The following is a 19,838-nucleotide window of genomic DNA, read 5'->3' as shown; positions in this document are numbered from 1 at the left end:
CATTGTTATTCATATACTTTATTTGGAAAAACTTTGGCCTTTTTAGCCAGTCATTTCAATGTCTGACCAAGTGAAGACAGTCTGTGCAGTCTATAAGCAATGGATGAACAACATCTCATTATATTTACAGTTTCCTTAGAAATGCAAACACAAAATGTACAGTCCTTCTGGCTGCATGTCGTAGTACAGCTTGGCATATATACACCCATTTTAACCTCTTCAGTATTGAATTTGCATGACAGTATGTGCAACCGGATTGGCAAACAATATGTACAGCATCACCTCCAACATGGGGCATATTGCACAAAATCTAAAGCAGCTATTGTACAACCTAAAGTATTGCATCGGTCCCACCTAAATTTGTTACAGACATGTAAAGCAATAGCTTATGCATTTGAGAACAAACAGTAGGATGAACACAATGTGCTACCATTTATTTTAATTAGCATATTTGCTTTTCTAGGTTTTAGCATCTAATAGTGTTTGTGAAAAATTATAGTTTTCATTTCTGCTGGCAAAAAGTGCCACTGACGTCTGCATTTTGTAATTTTGCATTTTGACGTCTTGCCCTATGTCTTCTGCTCCTCATCTTAACAGATGCAACCAGGACTGCAGCAATAAACAGAATAAACAAAACATTTTGGACAAGTGTTCTCAAATATGATGGCTCTGACAGTGAAATGAAAAAAAAAACAAGCCTATTGCTAGCCTTGGCAGAGGTCAAACAGGACAATGTATTCTCATAATCAGTGTTAATTGAACAATGTGTTGTTTTTAACTGAAGTGTTTGCAGACAGAAATGGGTTTACAGTGTGGCACAGTTACTTCAACCCACCCATTCTTATACCTACTCTCTGCTGGCTCAGTAAAATAGATCTCGGATACATTTAACAGTAAAACATTCGACAGAGTCAAATGCCAAAATTATGGATATTATATATATATATAGTAACTATGGCACTAACTAAGTCAGTGTCATAGTTACCTCAGAACTACTTCTCTAAGGATATTTACATGTCTTTTTTTTTTATACATTTTCATGTTAAACTCCCAAAAGAATGGAAGAAAAGTATTGCTGTAATGAGTGCCACATTGAGTCAAAATATAAGCTAAAAAAAATAAAAAATCTTGAAAGAATTGTCTACTGTGTGTTTTTTGTGGCACCAAAAAGAGATTTTCATTTTCATTTCCCAGTCCATTCTTCTTATTTTAAGTTGCGTGTAAACCAAGGCAGTTCCAGTTAAGCTGGGTGTATTGCACAGAGTTTATTGCACAAAAGTATTCCCTCCTTGACGGCCTCTCCTTTAGGTTTGCTCGGACTCAAATGAGTACTTGTGTATTGTAATTGAATGGGGGGCTTGCTCCATGAAAGGGGCTGTTTTTTTGAATTAAGTATGAAATGGCTACAAGACAGGTCAGAAAGATCCAAAGGATCTATGAAGGCATCTGCATGTTAAAATTGAATTGTCTCCACTAAAGCCACTTTATTGTGATCATAGAGAAAAGTTCTGTATGAAGACATGCATAATAAGTGTTATGTCACAGTGTAAAATTAGCTCATTTTGATACAGTTTGGAAATTGCACTGAGAACCAAGTCAATCTTGATGCCACTTTAGTGTTAATTAGGCATAATTTTGTGCTTGTCAGAACGTGAGTCTCTTGTCGGTGCAGGTCTTCATTCAGTTCCCTTTCCGCCTTTCGTTTCCAGTATAAAAGTTATTCCTTTTCTTTAGGTTCCGAAGTGACACTTGAACTGCCCAGCTTCTTCATCCCCCTTCGCTGAGCCAGACTGGAGGACTGCACTGGTTCCAGGACTGGAGCAGGAGCGCATCGCTTCAGAGCAGAATATGTGGCAAACAGCGCCCCCTGGTGGGACATAGAGGACAATGCAATTAGATGATCTGTCCAACAATCCAAGTAAGTGGAAAAAGTGCCATCTAGTGGATTCTGGAGTCAAATTGTTGTATGTCATGAGGTGTATGATGATAATATAATAAAGGACACACATGCATTCAACAATAATTATAGTATTATAGTATTTACTTCTCAAAATCAATTTTCTTTAATTGTCAACTAATAGTGCTGCTATTTATTTTACGAATAGAAACAAACAAAAACCTCTGTCTGGCTTATCAGTTCAGCATCTTTTTAATCTAATTACACTTACATTTGACTAAATATTAGTCTTTTCTAGTCACACATGCAGGGGAATGAAATGTTAGTGGTTAGCTTATAATGAGGCACAGTCACATATAGATAGTATCTATTAGATACAGAAGGACATGCAGAAAGGGTCTGACCTTGACAGTGAGAGCATCCTGCCTGGCGAGAGGTTTGTCAGAAAGCTGCTCTTTCTCTACGATCCACGGGTGCCGAAGAACCTAAAGAGCATCGCAGTAAAACCGATAATCCATATTCAATTCTTATTTAGTAACAATTAGAATGACAACATTGAGAAAGAACATCATAAACCACTGGCGGCGCACAGTAAGTGCAGCATACTTCTCTGATTGAAAGTAAAATAAACTTATTAAAATTGTAGTAAATAAATAAAAGTATTATGCATTTTTTAACAGTTCATTGTTGGTGAGTTTATTTTAACAAAGCATCCTACCTGTGGGGCAGTAAGACGCTGGTGAGGATCCACATGGAGCATCTTTATCACAATGTCCTGTTAAACATGAACAGATAACACACAGGTTATATCAGAATAACTTGACAGCATCCGTATCTTAACAAAAGATTTTTTTTATTTTTTATTAAGATGTAACCTTGGCAGCTTCAGACACCAAGTCCCAGTTCCCTCCTGTGATGACAACTTTCCCGCTTCCAATCTGAGCCAGGATCTCCTCTGCGGAGTCATTAGGGCTGCTGGCAAATGGGCTGAAACTGAACAAGATTGAGAAGTCCACAGTTATTCAGCAATGTGGTAAATAAGTAAAAAAAAAAAAAAAAAGCAGTAAACTATTTTGGATAGCAATTTGGAAAATATGTATATATATACAGTTTGCAGATGCTATAAAGCTCTAACAGAGAACATCGAAGGTGAACGGGAAAAGGGATGAAATGAGAATCGTCCTCAGGTTGACCTTCTCTCTTATTGTCTGTACTGCTTTTGTTCCAGGGGAGGTTATTTATAGGACTGCTGCAGAGGGATTATGGGCAAGGAATCATGACATTGCACAGGCTGAATGCTGCACTGACAATAGACCAATAAATTGTATTTTTAAACGCTGACAGCAGTTTTCTTGTTTTTAAACTTTACACTAACCCAGCTATCATTGTGTACAGGAGGATCCCCAGGCTCCAGATGTCACAGGCTGCATCGTAACCCTGTTTCCTTAAAACCTAAACACACAAAATACACATTAAGAACTTTGTTTTCTCATGTGTTTGGATGTCGGGGAAATGGCAGACGTTTTACAGCGCCGATCAGTAGCAACGGTACCTCAGGAGCCATGAACGTGGCTGTGTAACATGGAGTCATCAGTAAGCCATTTTCAGCACGGAGCTGTTTGGCAAAACCAAAGTCGCATATCCTGATGGATTCTGGGAGTCCAGCCTCATCGGCATAGCGAATGTTGCTGGGCTTCAGGTCTCGGTGAACAACCTGGAACAAAGCTGATCGTCAACAAGCCTGCGTGCTTTTTTGGTGTGCTTGGAGATACTAATATTTCTGATGATGCAATAACAACTTTATGGTATAAGCACAGCACTTTCCACAATTATCAGCAAGCCTGATGAATTGAGACGAGAGACATTTTTATACCCCAGGAAAAAAGAAAGTAAAAAATTAGAAATTAAAAGTTTGGAGATAGTCTGATGCTACGAATAGGAAATTGAATGAGGAAAAATAAATGGTGGATTTTATAAATGTTTTAGATTGTGATGCTAACACAGTGAAACAGCAATTTATTTATTTATTTTTTGTGCAAATCTTCACCAGTCATGCCAATAACTGTGGGAGGTACTGTATTTGCACAGTAATACTTTTTATAATTGTTTCACAACAGGCCATCTTTACCCCCTGGGAGTGTAGATACTCTACAGTCTTGGACAGTGTGCAGATAATGTCTGATGCATCCCTCTCTGTGAAATTTGGCAGCCTCAGAACTTTGTCCAGGAGCTCATTTCCTCGCATTACGTCAAGAACCAAGAAAACATATTGGCCATCGTCAAAGACCTACATGTGGGGGGAAGAGGACATTCGTATTTAAGATGAAAACAACAAAAAACAGGTCAGATTAATACTCAGAAAATTAAAAGAATCTGCAGCTCTGCTTGTCGTTTTATCTTTTCAGCATGTTTTTGTTTTTACTTACATCTCTCAAGGTAATTATATTTGGATGCTGTCCATATCGTAAAAGGATTTCAATCTCCTCTGATGGATCTTTTTTGGCTCTGTCAATAATCTGATTTAATAAACAGGAACACAGAGTTTGTTATAAACTGCACAAAAATACAACTATTTAATATGATGGGGATATATTTTATTTGGTACTTTTAAAAATGCATCAAAAGGATGGAATGGCAATACCAGTGATTTTGTAAGTGGTTTCAACATTTTTATGACATGTTTTATCGATGAACCGAGGACTGAATAAAAGCCACTTTTCAAAAAGTAATGTTTTCATAAATTACATTGCAGCGAGCAGTTGTGTTGTTTTTTTGTGTGTTTTTTTTAACATGAAAACAGGGCATTTTGAGGTAGTTTTCCTGTTTTTAGCCCAAACAAACTATCCTCTGCATTCTTAAAGCCCAGTGAAAAGCTCACAAGAACAATTTCTCCTACCTTCACTGAATACTCCACAGCAGTAATTCTGTGCAGGCATCTTTTGCGGACAAAGGGTCCTGACTGTTCGACTTCTTCCTTCAGTTCATACGTATCTTTGAAAGCCACATCGCTGCGGATGTGCTGTTGGAGATCATCATGTCATTTTTATTATTCATTTTATAGCAGACAACCTGTCAGTTACCATCATATATAATTATATATGTCAAATTAAGCATAAACTGTTTTGTCATGAGACGCCTTGCTAAACGTTGCATACTTGCGCTATGGGGTTAATGTTCACTTCCTGCCGGGAAGGAACGACAGGAGCAACAGTGGCCTCTTGAGTTTGATTAGTGGCCACAAAGCTGAAACCACGAAACAGCTGATGTGTGTTTGCACTTGGAGGAATCCCTGGAGAATCTGCAGATAGAACAAAACACAGTGATTCCCAAGCTGTGGTAAATCTATCCGTCTGTCTATTTTATTGCTGTACATATGCATCTAACAAGAGTTGAATCAAAATGACAGTGGAATTGTTTTGTTTTGAGTATGTTGCCGCCTCTGCGTGTTCATGCGTGGGTCTGAGTTACCTGTTGGCGTTCTGGAGGTGAACTCGGGATCAAAATGGAAAGTGTCTTCAGGTCTTCCGACAGTCGGTTTGAATGGAGGCCTCATCTCTTTCCTGTACAGCTTCTATAGAGCCAGACAACAGCAACGTTACGTCAGCAAAAAAATTTACCATCAGCTTTGCTAAAGAAAGAAACGTTAACGATGTGATGTACTATGACTGCAGCTCATTACTGTAAACAGATGAAACTGTTTTTGAAGAAAATAAATTATATTCCACCTTTATGTGAAGTTGTTCATAACTGTCTCACAGTGCACTGTGCACTACGTGTTGAAATGTAATTGGAGCAAAATACATTAAAGTAATCTACAAAACTCTAAATATCTAGTACTGAAAAAAGAGAGCCCACATTTATTATCCTGCCTGTTGAAAACTGAACACTGTCATTACTGAGTATGGCCTTTAGGTGTCACTAGTGCAACATCTGTTGAGTCTATACGTCTGGGCTCATTGGGGTAAAAATAGATACCTGACACAGGCCACTAATACTACAAAGCTGTATTAAAGGTGGGGATGCAGCCCACTGCATTTCATATTCGTCAGGCTACAGGCTGAGTCTGCTTTATAGAATTATGGAAGTAAGTCTTTAAAAAAAAGAATGAAAATTTTAAGACAGATTTAATAATCATCACAAACAATAACAGGTACACTACTCTCTCTGATAGTGATTATTTATTTGAATGGTGTGGAGAAAAAACAAAAGTCTCTTATTTTGGCAAACACTGTCTGAAAACGGGGAATATGTGGCTGGAAGGTAGCGAGGGTAATGGTAAGGGATAAGGAGCGCAGGAACGAGAAGAGAGATTAATAAATGCTGAAAGCAGAATATCGTGGATTGTGTAGAAAAATTCAGCATCACTATTGCCAAAGCTAGATGGATAAGAAGTCATGTACATGACTGTAACGGTGGATTTCCATTGCACAAGTTAGTTAAATGATTTCAATATAGCAGGACAAAAACAAGACAGATCGGGTAATTTATTTTGCTAAGGTAAGAAAACGACTTTCATTACAAATCAGAGGATTTTTAGACGCAATTGTCAGCATATTCTCAATATCTCAATAAGCAGTAGTTATTTGGTACCCGCTCCAATTTTAAAAGTAGATCCATTAATATATATCCATGACATTGTTTGCCTCTTCTTTATTTTTATTTTGTTTTTTTTTGTTTTTTTTATCGGAACATAACGTGTTGCTATTTTTACAATTTGACCTACTTGACGTTAAAAGTTAGGTTCAAGTTTAAGTTATTTCTTGATTCAATTATAAATCAGGACTGGGTGTGGATAGTGAAATTTACAAACAAACTGTGGTTAATCACAGTTAATTCCTGACTTAACAGGGGCTGTCAATTGTAATATTAATTTGTGATATTAGAATTTACTTTATGATTTAAAACAGAAGAAGAAATCTGTAAGAGGACCGGTACTGATTCACAGCAAAAAAGTGCTTTGCATTTCTTACATGCGAAATTGTAAAGCTAGTCGGTGAGTTTCAGCTCTGATGTTGTTCCCTAGTAGATGCGAGATAATCCAAAGACAATCTCAACTGTGGCGCATCTCCGGTTTTGATGCAGCATGGTTAATTAGACTATTTGAAGAGAATCTCGGTCAGAGCAAGGAGCATTACACTGCAGCGAACGATCTTTTTCAAGCAGTGCAGATCAAAGCAAAGGATGTCAAGGTCTCATGTTGACAGCACAGGTAATTTCCAAGACAGATCATATGGATACGAGCACACTCTCTGAGCGCAAGGCTCTGTAATATGAGTCATAAAAAAGTTGTTGGTAGAGAGTTTTTACTTACACATTTTTACTTCATTTTGACTACGTTCACACCATTTGCACAAAACAGAAACGTCTTTATTGTTGGCATGTATTGTATCACATAAAAATGTGGTAAATCTAATTTACTTACATTCCAGTCAATCGATGCAAAGAAGCGGTGTCTTTTAATTTCTTCCACTCCGTCTGGTCCGGCTCCTGTCAGTCACACAGATTGACAAAAAAGATATTTAACCTTTTAATTAGGTTAAAACACAATCAAAACTAATGCATCACGTTAGTGTTAACAGATCAATTATGCACGAAGCTTTTGAACAGCCAGACCTAGACGATTGGCAGGATTCCTCTTGAAGAGTGCTCTCAATAAACTCTGCACTTCGGGGCTGAGGAACTGTGGCATTCCAAGCTTTGCCCTTAACAGACAAGACACAAATGTAAACAGTTAGCACATTAACAAACAGAATCAACACAGCAACATACAGAGGACAGAGAAAATGCTAACCATTAAATATAAGAACAGGGCCTAACATCCAATTACAGGACCCAGTCAGGAAGAAAACCAACTAGATGTCAATAAACACTGAATTGTTTTAGAATAGAATGAATTTTACCCAAGGTTAATTGGAAATTATTCAATAAAAAGGTTTAAGTAAGTTTAAGAGACAGAAGATGTGAAAAGATTTTTGTTCTTACTTTAAAATAAGCGCCATTGTTTCCTTCCGATCTTTTCCTTGGAACGGCAAAGATCCAGTCAACATTTCAAACTGGAAAACAGAACAAAAACTGTCAGAACATGTAACTCATCTAATAAAAACGTAGACTGCATGCGGCTTTCTGGGGGTTCATTGTAAGTGTGGTTGCTATTGTTAAATGTTAAACTGAATTTGACATTTATTAAACCTTGAAAATGACCCACTGTTACTGTATGAAATCAAGATCCACAGAACCAGCTCCACAAAATGTTTTACTAAAGATTTCCTGGAAGAATGTTTAATGAAAAGAACCACTAGATAAATAAGATCATGATATTTTTTGAATATGTCCCCTTGGGTTCATCAAGATAAGATAAGATAAGATAAGATAAGATAAGATAAGATAAGATAAGATAAGATAAGATATTCCTTTATTAATCCCGCAGTGGGGAAATTTACATTGTTACAGCAGTATAAAAAGCAAAACCAATATGAAAAACTATATATACACAGTAAAATCAAGCAAATCAAGCAAAGACATTCCAGAGACGCTTTCACAAGAACTTGAAATAGTTCTTGTGAACAGCCTCAGACAACAATTCTTTGTCTGAGGCTGTTGTTCTCCTCTGGAAAAGAATAGACTGTCAACTCCAGGTTAGAAGCAAACGTCTGTCTCAAAATGGAAGAGACCTCAAAGTGTTTTTCAGATTCATGAGGGCATACGAGTGGGAGATTGACAGGGGGGTTTGGGGCGTAGAAATGTTACGATTCTGTGTTGTTGTGAAGAGAGAGCTCTGTCAATTTCTCTGTTGAGCTACAGTTCAGCCCTTAATTATGGTCGCGAGTTATTCGTCGCTAACCAAACAGCCTGCAAACACTTTAACCCAAATTAAACACATGAGTGAAAACACGTCTTTGTTCTGTGTGAAAATAGTTAAGAAGGCAGCTGGGGACGGGCGGGCGGACGGACGGACGGATAGATGGACGGGCTCATTTTTAACTGAGGATGTCTGTGAAGACCATCTTTCGAGTGCTGCTTTGTCCAGATCATTCTCGCACACAATTATGTTTTAATCCAAACTATTCTATTTTAGTTCTGGCTGCATGTTAGGTGTTATTTTCCCACTCCAAGTTGAACCTACCACCTTGGGTCTTTGGGAGCATCTAAAAAACAAGCTTGGTCTGCTGCTTGGGCTTCATGATTCTGTTTGGCAGTGTTCTTTAATAAAACATCACAAAACAACTGTATTTATTTTAAAAGTAACTTACACGCTGGTTGACTAGATTTAACAGTTAAGTACTCAAAGAAAAAGTCACTTTTGCATCACATTCCACCTGTAAGGCAATTGGTTGAGGGGGTCACAAACACAATGCATGTTTAAAATGCATTTTACTGAATTTTAATAGTGAAAACCTTTGTGTTGGACTATCAAATAAAAATCCTAATAAAGTAAAGATTTGTGTTTATAATGTCCCCAAAGCACGATGAAAAGTGCGAATCACTTTGCAACACTTTTGTAACTGAGCACTTTCACTCAAACAGGAAACTGAAATGAGGAAGTTCTACATTACTACTGACGAAAGTCTGTTCTACTGTCTGCAAGTTGTTTGAAGTCTATTATCATTCCACACAAGTAACAAATGTACTTCAATCTGAGGTAGTGAAACCAAACATATACTCTCGCTACTCATATTCGTATGTTTGAATGAATAATTCTCACCATCAGGACTCCAAAGGACCACCAGTCAGCACTTTGTGTGTGTCCTCTCCTGTTTACCACCTCAGGAGCCATGTACTCAATGGTCCCACAGAAAGAGTATGCTCGTTTATCATGGTCAATGGCTTCCTTACTCAATCCAAAGTCTGAGCAGAAACACAGATGCAACGTAAGATAAATATGGAAAGAAAAGAAAAAAAAAACATTCAAGGATTAAAGATTGTTTGCAGCTGTATATATTCTGACCTGTGATCTTTATGTGTCCCTCCTCATCCAGGAGAATACTGATGAAAAAGACAAACAACACTAAGATTTAGTTAAATAAACATCCATCGGAAATTAAGCATTTATAGCGTATGTTACGTACTTTTCAGGCTTAAGGTCTCTGTAGATTATCCCCAGACTGTGTAGGTGGTCCAGGGCCAGGGCCAACTCTGCAAGGTAAAACTTCACATCCTCCTCTGTAAACATTACCTATAAGCAAATAAAGAATATGTAGTAGCAGTTCATTGGAGTACAAGTAAAAAAAGAAATTAATTAGACGTGTTAATAATGACCTAAAGTGGCAAGAAAAGTTAATTGCTCCATTGCCATAAGGTTGACTTTGTAACATTTTAATACACGTATTTGTTCTTTTATCGCATTCCTATAATTGTTCCTGGTTTTTAGGTTATAAAAGCCACAAACTTAACCCAAAATGGTTTCCAACTGCTGCAAGAAAGTGAAAAGTTTTTGACCTCAAAAACTGAAGGTGTTATCTGAAAACACTCCTAAAATTAAACCTAAGTAATTTCAAATAGATGTTGTGTTTATTGGTAATTTGTTTTTTCCATTTCAGGAAACTGATTGCAAACCCACCTCCTTGGATAGGCGAGTGAAAAGATCTCCACCTCTAAGGAAGTCCAGGATCAAATAGAGCTTTCCTTCTGTCTGAAAGGCTAAACACACACACACAAGTTTCACAACACACATTGAGCTTGGGTTATTGTAAATTTATTACACTCTCTTTCATTTTGAGGATGTGATCTTAAGAAATTATTGTAGTGTGCATAGTTCTCTGCATGTTAGTACTGTGGTAAAGTGTTTAATGGATAAAAGACAACTTTTTTTTCTCATGAAGAGAATGAAAATTAATCAGAATTATTTTACTTTTAGCATCCCTGATGACATATGTGAGCCAGATGGAATAATCTCATGTTTCCTGACAAATATTGTGTGCATGTACTATACAATACATTGATATACTTCTCAGTACACTGACATTTTGGTATTAAGATGGAATTCTACTTAATTTTGAGGATTAGGTAGATTAGTAGAAATATATACCTATCTATATGTCATATGAGTTTACTGTTTTTAAATTGAGTCGCTAAATTAGCGAAGTACTTTGATTATTCTGACTTATTGAGATGCCAGTGTATGTCCCTCCTAAATGAAAGTGCAAAACTATGATGACAAATACAAAAAAGTAAAGCTGCAGAAGTACAATATTCAACTTACCATAGTGGAGTTTAACAATAAAAGGGTGATTAACTTCTGCCAGAATGTCTCTTTCCATCTTTGACCGGACTCTGTCCCGCACTGAAAACAGCAAATAATGTCATTAATTGAATTGTAAATATCTCTAAATTCTTTAATATTACTAAATACTTCATTGATTAAATGACATTTAATGCCACAGAAATGTTGGCCGATTTTTAAAATGACAAAAACAGAATGTTAACATGAAATAATTGAGGTGAAAATTTTTTTTAAAACATGCTACATTGTCTTCTATTTTAACGTGCTGCAGACTTCTTTATATAACTAATAAAGCATTTAGTGATGAAAAGACATGTGATTCCACATAAGGTAAATTTTTCAAACGTAAAAGTTTATTGAGTTTGCTCAAAGTTGTAAAAAGTTAAGAAATAGTCAAAAAAATGTTCTCCAGATAGAAAATACAAATATCTCAAAATCTAATGTTGCTAAATCTTAAATCAGAAAATATGGATTACTTAAAGACAGCAAAACAAAACTGAAAACTGACAATAAAGACTGAAAAATGTAATTGTTTTCTATCATTATTATGCTCAAGTTGCTGAGACATTCTTCCAAAGAGATAAAAAAAATAATCTGTATTTTACATCAAATGAACGCTGAGGCACATAATTCAATTTACAGAATGCCTCTGTGATGAAAAAAAAAAAAATCCCCGGCGCTAAACCAGACATTCTGCTCCAAAAGCCTAGTAAAAAGCTTCTGAATACTGAAGTAACACAAAATACAATGAAGGAGCTTCCATATTGCTACGGAGTTACAGAACTATAATCAGAAACAACAGAAACTCATTTTACTCTTCAACATGCAGCAAATAGTTCTAAATATTTACAGCCATGTCCTGATTACTTATTAAATAGTTGACAGATTTCTGTATGTAGTTGAACATGGTACAAAAACCAAGTATCTTCCTAACTGGCCACTGTAAAAGGAACTTGCTCCTGTGCAAATTAAGACAACCTCCATACTCCAGCATCTCTGTCCTTGAGAGGATGAGATTGTGATTCTTCCAGTTCCAGGGTGTGGGTAAAGAGGATTAAATCTTGTACGGAAACTCTAGATTAGCACATGACATCTGAACCTGCTTCACTCTAGTTCATGTTAATCCCAGCAGATGTTAAAAAATGTTTTGCTCTGTAAGAGTACAAACTAACCTGTTTTACACCAAATCCCTTGAATGTAGGGCATGTAAATGTAGAAATCAAACAGCCATATAAATAAAATAATTTACACAAAAAACCTCTTTTAATCTTGGTATATTAGCATCTCCATAATAGAGACTCTTTGTAATGCAATACATATAGTGCCCTAGCCATGCGACAAAATAAATATGTAAGTTATTTTAAATTATATGTGAATAGACAAACCAAGTTTTTAAAGAGTTGATGTTTCTAAACAGTTTATATGCGTGTTCACTCATTGAGTTTCAGCGTATCACCTTTTAGAGTTGCTTTTTTCAGGACCTTCATGGCGTAGAGCTGTCCTCTGTCCGCTCCTCTGATCTTTCTAACCAGGAACACCTAGGAATAAGTAGCACATGTTACAAGTTACCACATGGTAGTCATATTGGTCCTAACAGTTCATAAAAGATGAATATAGCAATTATTCATCATAAAAATCAAAGCTGCTGCCAGAATGTTAATTGAAACACAATCTACATTAGCCTAAAAGTCGTAGGTTACAAACTCGAAGGTCGTTTGATTCCGTCGTGTTTTGCAAACAGAAATGTAAATTGCTGTCTTGGAGCCGCAACAGCTATGATTTAAACAAGGTCTGTCAAAGGACAGCAGTACACTGAGCCATGTAAGCAGGCAATCCAGGCCACACTGAGACTCGACCTCAATTGTCTGCTCGCAGCTTTGTAAACAGCATCCGCCTGCCAATGACTGCCAGGGTTGAATGTTTGGCTAATGCAGACCTCTAATCAAGTGAGTCTGTGTTCTTCTATTCATTTAAATAAGCTTAGTGGTCTATGAAGCTGTTGTCAAGGGAGCTAATCTACAGATAATTGGAAATGGGAGGCTTATCATTAGCAGATGACTTGCTGGTGAATAAACAAACACATGTACAAGCACACTCACACTCCAGTCAAAAGTAAGATCATAACCCCTTTTTCTCTCTGCTGTGTATGTTTTATTTAATTTATTTTTTATGTTTTGACATAGAAAGAGAAAGAATGTTTTTTTTTTAATCTAACCCACTTTGTAATCTTCTTCAAAATTAATGTTCATAGTTTCTCTAATTGTAGTTCTTTTTCAATTGTGCACTTTTTTGTCCATGTGGTGGCAATTCCACTGCAGTGAGCATAACACTCCAAATCTGAACATTTGACACACATTAAGCTACTTGGTAACACTTTATTTGAAGGGGGGTGAATAAGACTGTCATGACACTGTCATAAACATGACATAACACCTGTCGTGAACATGAATAAGCCTTCATGAATATTTATGACTGTTGTCATAAAGCGTCATTCGGTAAATAATGACACTTTTAATACAAAGTTGACATTATTCAAAATATCTTTGTTATGACAACTTGACATTAACTAAGAAATAATTACTGTTTAAACTTTACCTTTAATAACATAAAGTTACCTAATTTTTAAAGTGCAATCAGTAATACTTTTATAGCAAATTTATATCAGTAATGATTTCTTGGTTAAAGTCAAGTTGTCAGAACAAAGACATTTTGAATAATGTCAACTTTGTATTAAAAGTGTCATTATTTACCGAATGACGCTTTATGACAACAGTCATAAATATTCATGAAGACTTATTGATGTTCATGACAGGTGTTATGTCATGTTTATGACAGTGTCATGACAGTCTTATTCACCCCCCCTTCAATTAAAGTGTTACCAGCTACTTTTATTAATTACCTCCAGAATGTCTTTAAGGGATCATGATACATTAGACAAAATCACTTTTTCTTTCTAGAACTTCACATTTTTCCTGTTTCCAGGCATCAGCTACTGTATCGTGTTTTAGTACCTTTCCATAGGATCCTTGTCCGAGCACCTTCAATAACTGGAACTGAGACGGGTCTGCTTTCTCACAGCCTTCCTTAACATGGTGGCTGATGTCAATCTCTTTAAGTACACTGTCGTCCTGAGAAAAGAAATGCAGACATCATCATTTGCACTTTATTTACTCATTCAAAAGTTGTGTTTGTACAACCTGATTGACATAAACAGCTCGACAGGACAGAAAGAGGGAAAACTCTAAACTAAATGGATACAGAAAAGGCCCAAGTTATTAAATATTAGTATTTCTATTTTTTTAATTATCCTGAGGCTTCTCGCCCTTGCTTCTGTGAAGTAGATCATTGTCATCCTGCAGAATCAAAGTCTAATTGAGCTTTAGATCAGGTACTGATGCCTGGAGATGAACCTTATGGCAAGTTGTCCAGATCTTGACGTAGCAAAGCATTCTGAACCCTCACAGGTTTTAACGTTGGTCTGTGTCTGAAATGCCATGTTGGTTTTAGGTAAGATGTGACATGACACGCATCAAAAGTTTCCTCTTTTGTCCCCGAAGTCCACAGAATGTTTCTCCAAAATACTTGATGTTTTTTGAAAGATATGAGATGGGCATTTCTGTTTTTTGATCAGCAGGGATTCTGGCCTTGGAACTCTTCCACAGACACCATTTCACCCAGTTTCTCTTTCTTATTGGTAAACCTTGAACTCTGACTTTAACTGGGACAAGTGAGGCCGACAGAGGTTTAGATGTTGTTCTTGGTTGTGTTGACCTTCTGCACTAATCGTCACTGCGCTCTTAGAATCGTTTTGGTTGACCAGCCTCTCTTGGAAAGGCTCAGCCCTTGCTCCCCTACTTTTCCTTTTTTTTTTCAGCAGACAGAAGGGGTCTTTTTAAATGATTTATTATATTTGCTGGTCAGGTAACAAACACGCCTGGGTCTGAAATGGGAAACTGAGCTCAGCTTTCTAAAAAAAAAAAAAAAAAGTTTCAATCATAGTTAAATCCTTATTTAAAATTGGGACAATTAATTTTTTCACAAAGGCCCAGATGGGTTTAGATAGCCTATTTGACTTAATGAATTAATTAATAATTTTAAAACTACTTTTTACATTTACTCTGGTTATCTTTGTCCAATATTACAATTTGTTTGATGATATGAAACATTTAGGAGTGGCAATCAAGCAAAGCCAGAAGAAATCTATGAGAAGCAAATATGGTTTACTCAGCACTTTACATTTATCTCTCCCAAATGCCTAATTGTGATAAAATTTTGCCTGCCAACTAGCTTACATTGAACACGACATCAACTCTTTTCCCTGCTGGTGGTGGGCCAACTTCGAGGATGCCTTCTGTTGGCTCTTTGGGTCTCTGCCCTGCTAATCCCCAGTAGCCAAGGCTTGACTGCTAGGGGCTCAGCAACATTTTACACATCTGTTGCTGAGGCAACCAACTTTCTATTGTCATCTGAGGCCGAATAATGTGCTGCAATAAACATACTGCAGTTTACTACAGGAATAATAACCATTCTCATACTAATTACTAACAAGAGTAATGCTTAAATCTCCAATGAAGCAGGAAATAAAACTGTGAGATCGGTTTCTGCCAGGACAGCAAATTACTCTAGTGCTATCTTTGTGCTGGGTTTAGTTAGGCTCTGAAAGAACAAACATCATTTACTGTAATAATCTCCAGTAACCAAAAGCATGCATCATGTTAGATACAAATACAAAATACAAATAAATGCAATCACTTAAGAAATGATCACAAATGTCCCATGTTTTTACTGTTTCAGTAGGTTTTAAGACTTATTTCTTCACTACTGACTTAAAAAAATAACATCTTTCCAGACATTTGCTGAAATTTAAATATATTTTGCCAATGACAGATCATATTAATTTTAAGATAAAGCTATTTGTTCCAGATAGGATTATGAACTCAAGTAAGCACTCTCATTTAAAAAATTGTTTGTTTGCTTGCATGATAATACATTGTAATAAATTACTTCTGTTGTAACTCACAAGCTTGCAACAGTAAACTTGTTGCAAGTTCAATAAATCACCATAATGACTTTGTCAGGGACGTAATAAATCTTGCATGGAATGAAATTGGTTAAACAGCTCTTCAACTTGTTTTATATTTGATCGTTAAACTTAATTCACATTTTTAGCAGACCAATGCAAGAGGTCAAGCCAGGTGTTTAAATGAGACACATCTGTGTCAAATTCATAAGAATATCTTCTGACAGAAAACCATGTGTAATGTCTATAGGCTGCACAGTTTTTAAAAGGGAAACAGATGTGTTTCCAAAAAGAATATCCATGTAAGCGTTAGAGTGCGCGATTACCCAGGAGGCACAGCAGCTTTTAAGCCAAACATCCAGCTCTTAGTCAATTGATTTATTGAAACTGGACAAGGACAAACAGGGAATGGATTTGATTCTGGACACGAAAAATGTTTCCAGCATTTTGTTAATGGTAGTCTTGCCCCAAAGCAATCTAGCATTGTTCTCTAGTTCTCTATAAAGAGATCTCTTATAGATCTCTTATATTACAGATCTATAAAGAGATCTGTAATAAACAGATCTCTTTATAGATCTTCACTATAAACTAAACTTCACTCTCATTTTACAATATATTAAATCTGAGACCAAGCATTCATTAGAAAAAAAATATTTACTGAGATAGCTGTTGGTAAATCCAAATGGATTTCCTTTTGGCTTCCCCTGAAATGCATAGGAAGGGTCACATGCAGCTCAAAATGTAGAATGTAGATTTAAGGCAATTTTGAGTATGACTATTTTTTAATTCTTTATATCTCCATTGGGATATTTGTCAGCACAAAGAAAACAGGAAGGCCGCTTAATGTTGGCTTGGCGTTCAGCTTGCTATTCATTCTCAACTAGCATTCATTAAGTTTGACATGCTGTGTTTCTGTGATACATGAAGATTTTCATCATATTGGTTTTAAAGCATGAGTCAATGGAAAAACATACAAGATTGAACTTGAAGCCTATGCAGATTTTCCCTATACTCCAACACCATACCCCATAACAAAAAAAACACAACAGGAAGCACTAATAACACCTCTGTCTCAAATAAGTTTATATAAAAGTCCTTCAATAGTTTGGCTAGAAAGCAGTCACTGAGTAGCAACTACTTTGCCAAGATTCTAAACTAGCTTCTTTATTCAATTCCATTTTAATATTCAAAGATGTTGTGATCTAAACCATTTCATTGTACCTGTGTGTTTGGTGTCTCCTAGGTGATGAACCTCCTTCCACCTCAGTTATAAATCTTTAGCAGTATCTAACAAGTTTACTTGCAGCATTATAGCTTATAGTTGCAGCAGATACTCCCACCCCTATGTTGGGAGAAAGGTGTTTCAGTAGTGATGTGTAGTGTTAGTTTTCCATCACATAGTAACAGATGACTTCTGTAAGAAAACTGTTTAACCATATCATGTTTAGGAGTATTCAGAATGAAGAAGGAGGACAGTGGTGTACAACGCAAACCTCTGTGGCAATCTCAAGTGTTTTGCAGCGTTCAACAGATTTCCATTCAGGACTCTGTCTGTTTTTCCATAAACTTCCCCTTTGCTTGCCAAAGGGGAACTTTTTTGCATGGAAACTTCAAAGTTCAGTTTTGATCTCATGTAATTGAACAGTTGATCGCTAAAAAAAAACCTCAATAAAATACTTTCAGTTTGTGACAAAATGTAAAGTTTAATGTTCGTGAATATTTGTCATGGAGGGCAGCGACTATCATCCAGAGAGCTAGAGATAGAGAGTCACTCAAACAATAATCAAATGGTCACTCGAGCTGATCTAGCAGCATTCACAACAGGAGGTCTTGGAGAATGTTTTACTGCATTTATAGCTCAGACATGTAGGCAGGTGAGCTGGACGTCTCACACTGTGACCCTGCTGGTGTGTTTGGGTTATAAATAGAACTCCACTGCTGTGGCTGTCAACTGAATCAATCTGTCTAGATCCATGTATTGACCAACCTGGCTGCCTCTGCTTTGTATTTCCCTGTATGACAGTGTGTCCTACACCCGGCCTCACACACCCTCTCTCTGCCAAAAACACATCTCCTGTGGGCCTCAGGCTTTGGTTCTTGGCAGACAGAGAGAAGGGCAAAAACTAGCACTGCTTTCTGGATAATTCTGCAACACTTTTCACACCAGTGAGCTGTGAGTCAGCTGCCTGTGTTTATGTTTTGAGATATTGCCTGTCCAGCTCCACACAAGTGTACACACACACACCCAACACACACACACAGATCCCAATAGTGATGCAGCTGCTTTCACACGTGCATGCCTCTCGTGTCTGATCAGACGTTAAAAAAAAAAAACTAAAAAAAAAACGCCTAGCTGACATCACGACTAACCTCCAGCTGACAGAACCCGGCGCTGTTCTTGTTCCGCGCTGCTTTGTTCTTCAGGTAGATGGAAAACCATCTCCGCACTGTAAATTTACGCGTGCTTGTATCCATGGCAACGATCAGACCCGCGCATCTATCCCATAATGATGAACATCTCCCCGTAGGAGGAGGGGGGCTCCCCAAGATAGACGCGCAGTAACACACGGCTCTTCTTTTAGGCTCCCTATTTGTCCCGCAGTTTCCCTGTTGGCGCATCCTCAATGCAGCGGTCGCTCTGTGGCGTCTCCATCCTCTGCGCTCTCCGCTGGTGGATCTCAGCTTCGGCGGGAACCCAGCAACTGAAAGCAAGTTGTAACAGAGCTGTTAATCCACGCAGCGGATTGATGACTGCTGCTTGGTTTAGGATTTCCCTCCGTGTTTTGCAGCAGGCTCGCTGCGTAAAAAGGCTGCAGGGGTAGAGGTGACGAATAAATCCGTTCCGCTGAATCAGGAGAGTGCGCGCAGCTCCCTTCTCACATCTCTACCTGGCATGTTTGTGTTCATCTTCCGCTCTCCTCTGTCTCTCTCTCTCTCTCCCACCCTTTTTGCGAAACAAGGGATTGTCACCAGTCACATTGTGCGCCACAGGGAAGCTCACCGACCCCTCCCCATTTGTCTCCCTCCCTTTCACCTCCCGTCTTTCCCAACAGCCACACAGCAACAGCTGGTGAGGTCACATGGTGCAAACCTGCAACCTCTCCCTGGCTGCCTTTTCTCCTTTGCAGCATCCGCACTCGCAGATTTAGAAAGCGTATTTTTTATAACGAAGACAGCAACATGTCAGCATGCAAAAATACGGCGGCATTAGAATTCAACATAAAATGCCGAGTACAGCAGCCAATAATGATGACACAAATGAGGCCAGCAGTCACACGGGGAACAGCATGATCTGTTCTGATCACTAAGCATGTGTGCGTTTGCGTTGGAATTTGAATCTGTCACATCAGCAGCTTTTGCAGGGCTGCAGTGTTACATAACCTCAGAAAGAAGCAGTGATACATGGCAGCCAGACCACGTTGATGGGAGCTGGCGGGGGGCAAATGAGGACTGCTTCTGGGGTTAACTGTCTGCAGCTGAGCTGAGGTTAAATTTCTGTAAGGTTCACCTAAAACACTCGTACAGGGCCGCAAACACTTCAAAGTCCCGGACACAGAAGTCACAGTGAGGTTTTCACATGTTTGGCTGAATCTGGGTCACACTTTGGTCACATCAGGTACACAGTTTTTTGGGGCATTTTAGGACTATTGGAAAATGTAATCAAATGTGTTCAGTCAATCTGCTGTGCTCTGCTGTGGGCG

General features: G+C 37.7%; 1 protein-coding gene across 1 annotated transcript; it reads right to left on the bottom strand.

The window, feature by feature from the left end:
- LOC103136529 (ribosomal protein S6 kinase alpha-2-like) lies at positions 1-19,166 on the bottom strand. Its single transcript, XM_007549812.2, has 22 exons — positions 18,508-19,166; positions 14,129-14,245; positions 12,574-12,655; positions 11,097-11,177; positions 10,455-10,534; positions 9,964-10,070; positions 9,843-9,880; positions 9,600-9,742; positions 7,880-7,950; positions 7,511-7,599; positions 7,320-7,384; positions 5,366-5,468; positions 5,053-5,195; positions 4,794-4,916; positions 4,324-4,413; positions 4,026-4,184; positions 3,450-3,611; positions 3,273-3,349; positions 2,773-2,890; positions 2,616-2,672; positions 2,302-2,382; positions 1-1,867 (listed from the first exon to the last, which is right to left on the bottom strand). Exons 1-22 carry the CDS (start codon positions 18,754-18,756, stop codon positions 1,718-1,720), a joined length of 2,385 nt encoding a protein of 794 aa, XP_007549874.1. The 5' UTR covers positions 18,757-19,166; the 3' UTR covers positions 1-1,717.
- Positions 19,167-19,838: the final 672 nt, after the last annotated feature.

The sequence above is a fragment of the Poecilia formosa genome, unplaced genomic scaffold, assembly GCF_000485575.1.
Source record: "Poecilia formosa unplaced genomic scaffold, Poecilia_formosa-5.1.2 Scaffold33, whole genome shotgun sequence".
Classification (NCBI taxonomy): domain Eukaryota; kingdom Metazoa; phylum Chordata; class Actinopteri; order Cyprinodontiformes; family Poeciliidae; genus Poecilia; species Poecilia formosa.
This window is presented reverse-complemented; position numbering and strand designations above follow the sequence as displayed.

What these genes read in the sequence shown, in the direction of transcription:
- LOC103136529 (XM_007549812.2), bottom strand. Translation starts at nt 18,756, where the DNA reads ATGCGCCAACAGGGAAACTGCGGGACAAATAGGGAGCCTAAAAGAAGA. An exon ending in GACAAGGATCCTATGGAAAG is followed by an intron (nt 12,656 to 14,128) that starts GTACTAAAACAC and finishes ACTTATTCCTAG; the next exon opens with GTGTTCCTGGTTAGAAAGAT. An exon ending in TTGCATCGATTGACTGGAAT is followed by an intron (nt 5,469 to 7,319) that starts GTAAGTAAATTA and finishes CTGGCTCTATAG; the next exon opens with AAGCTGTACAGGAAAGAGAT.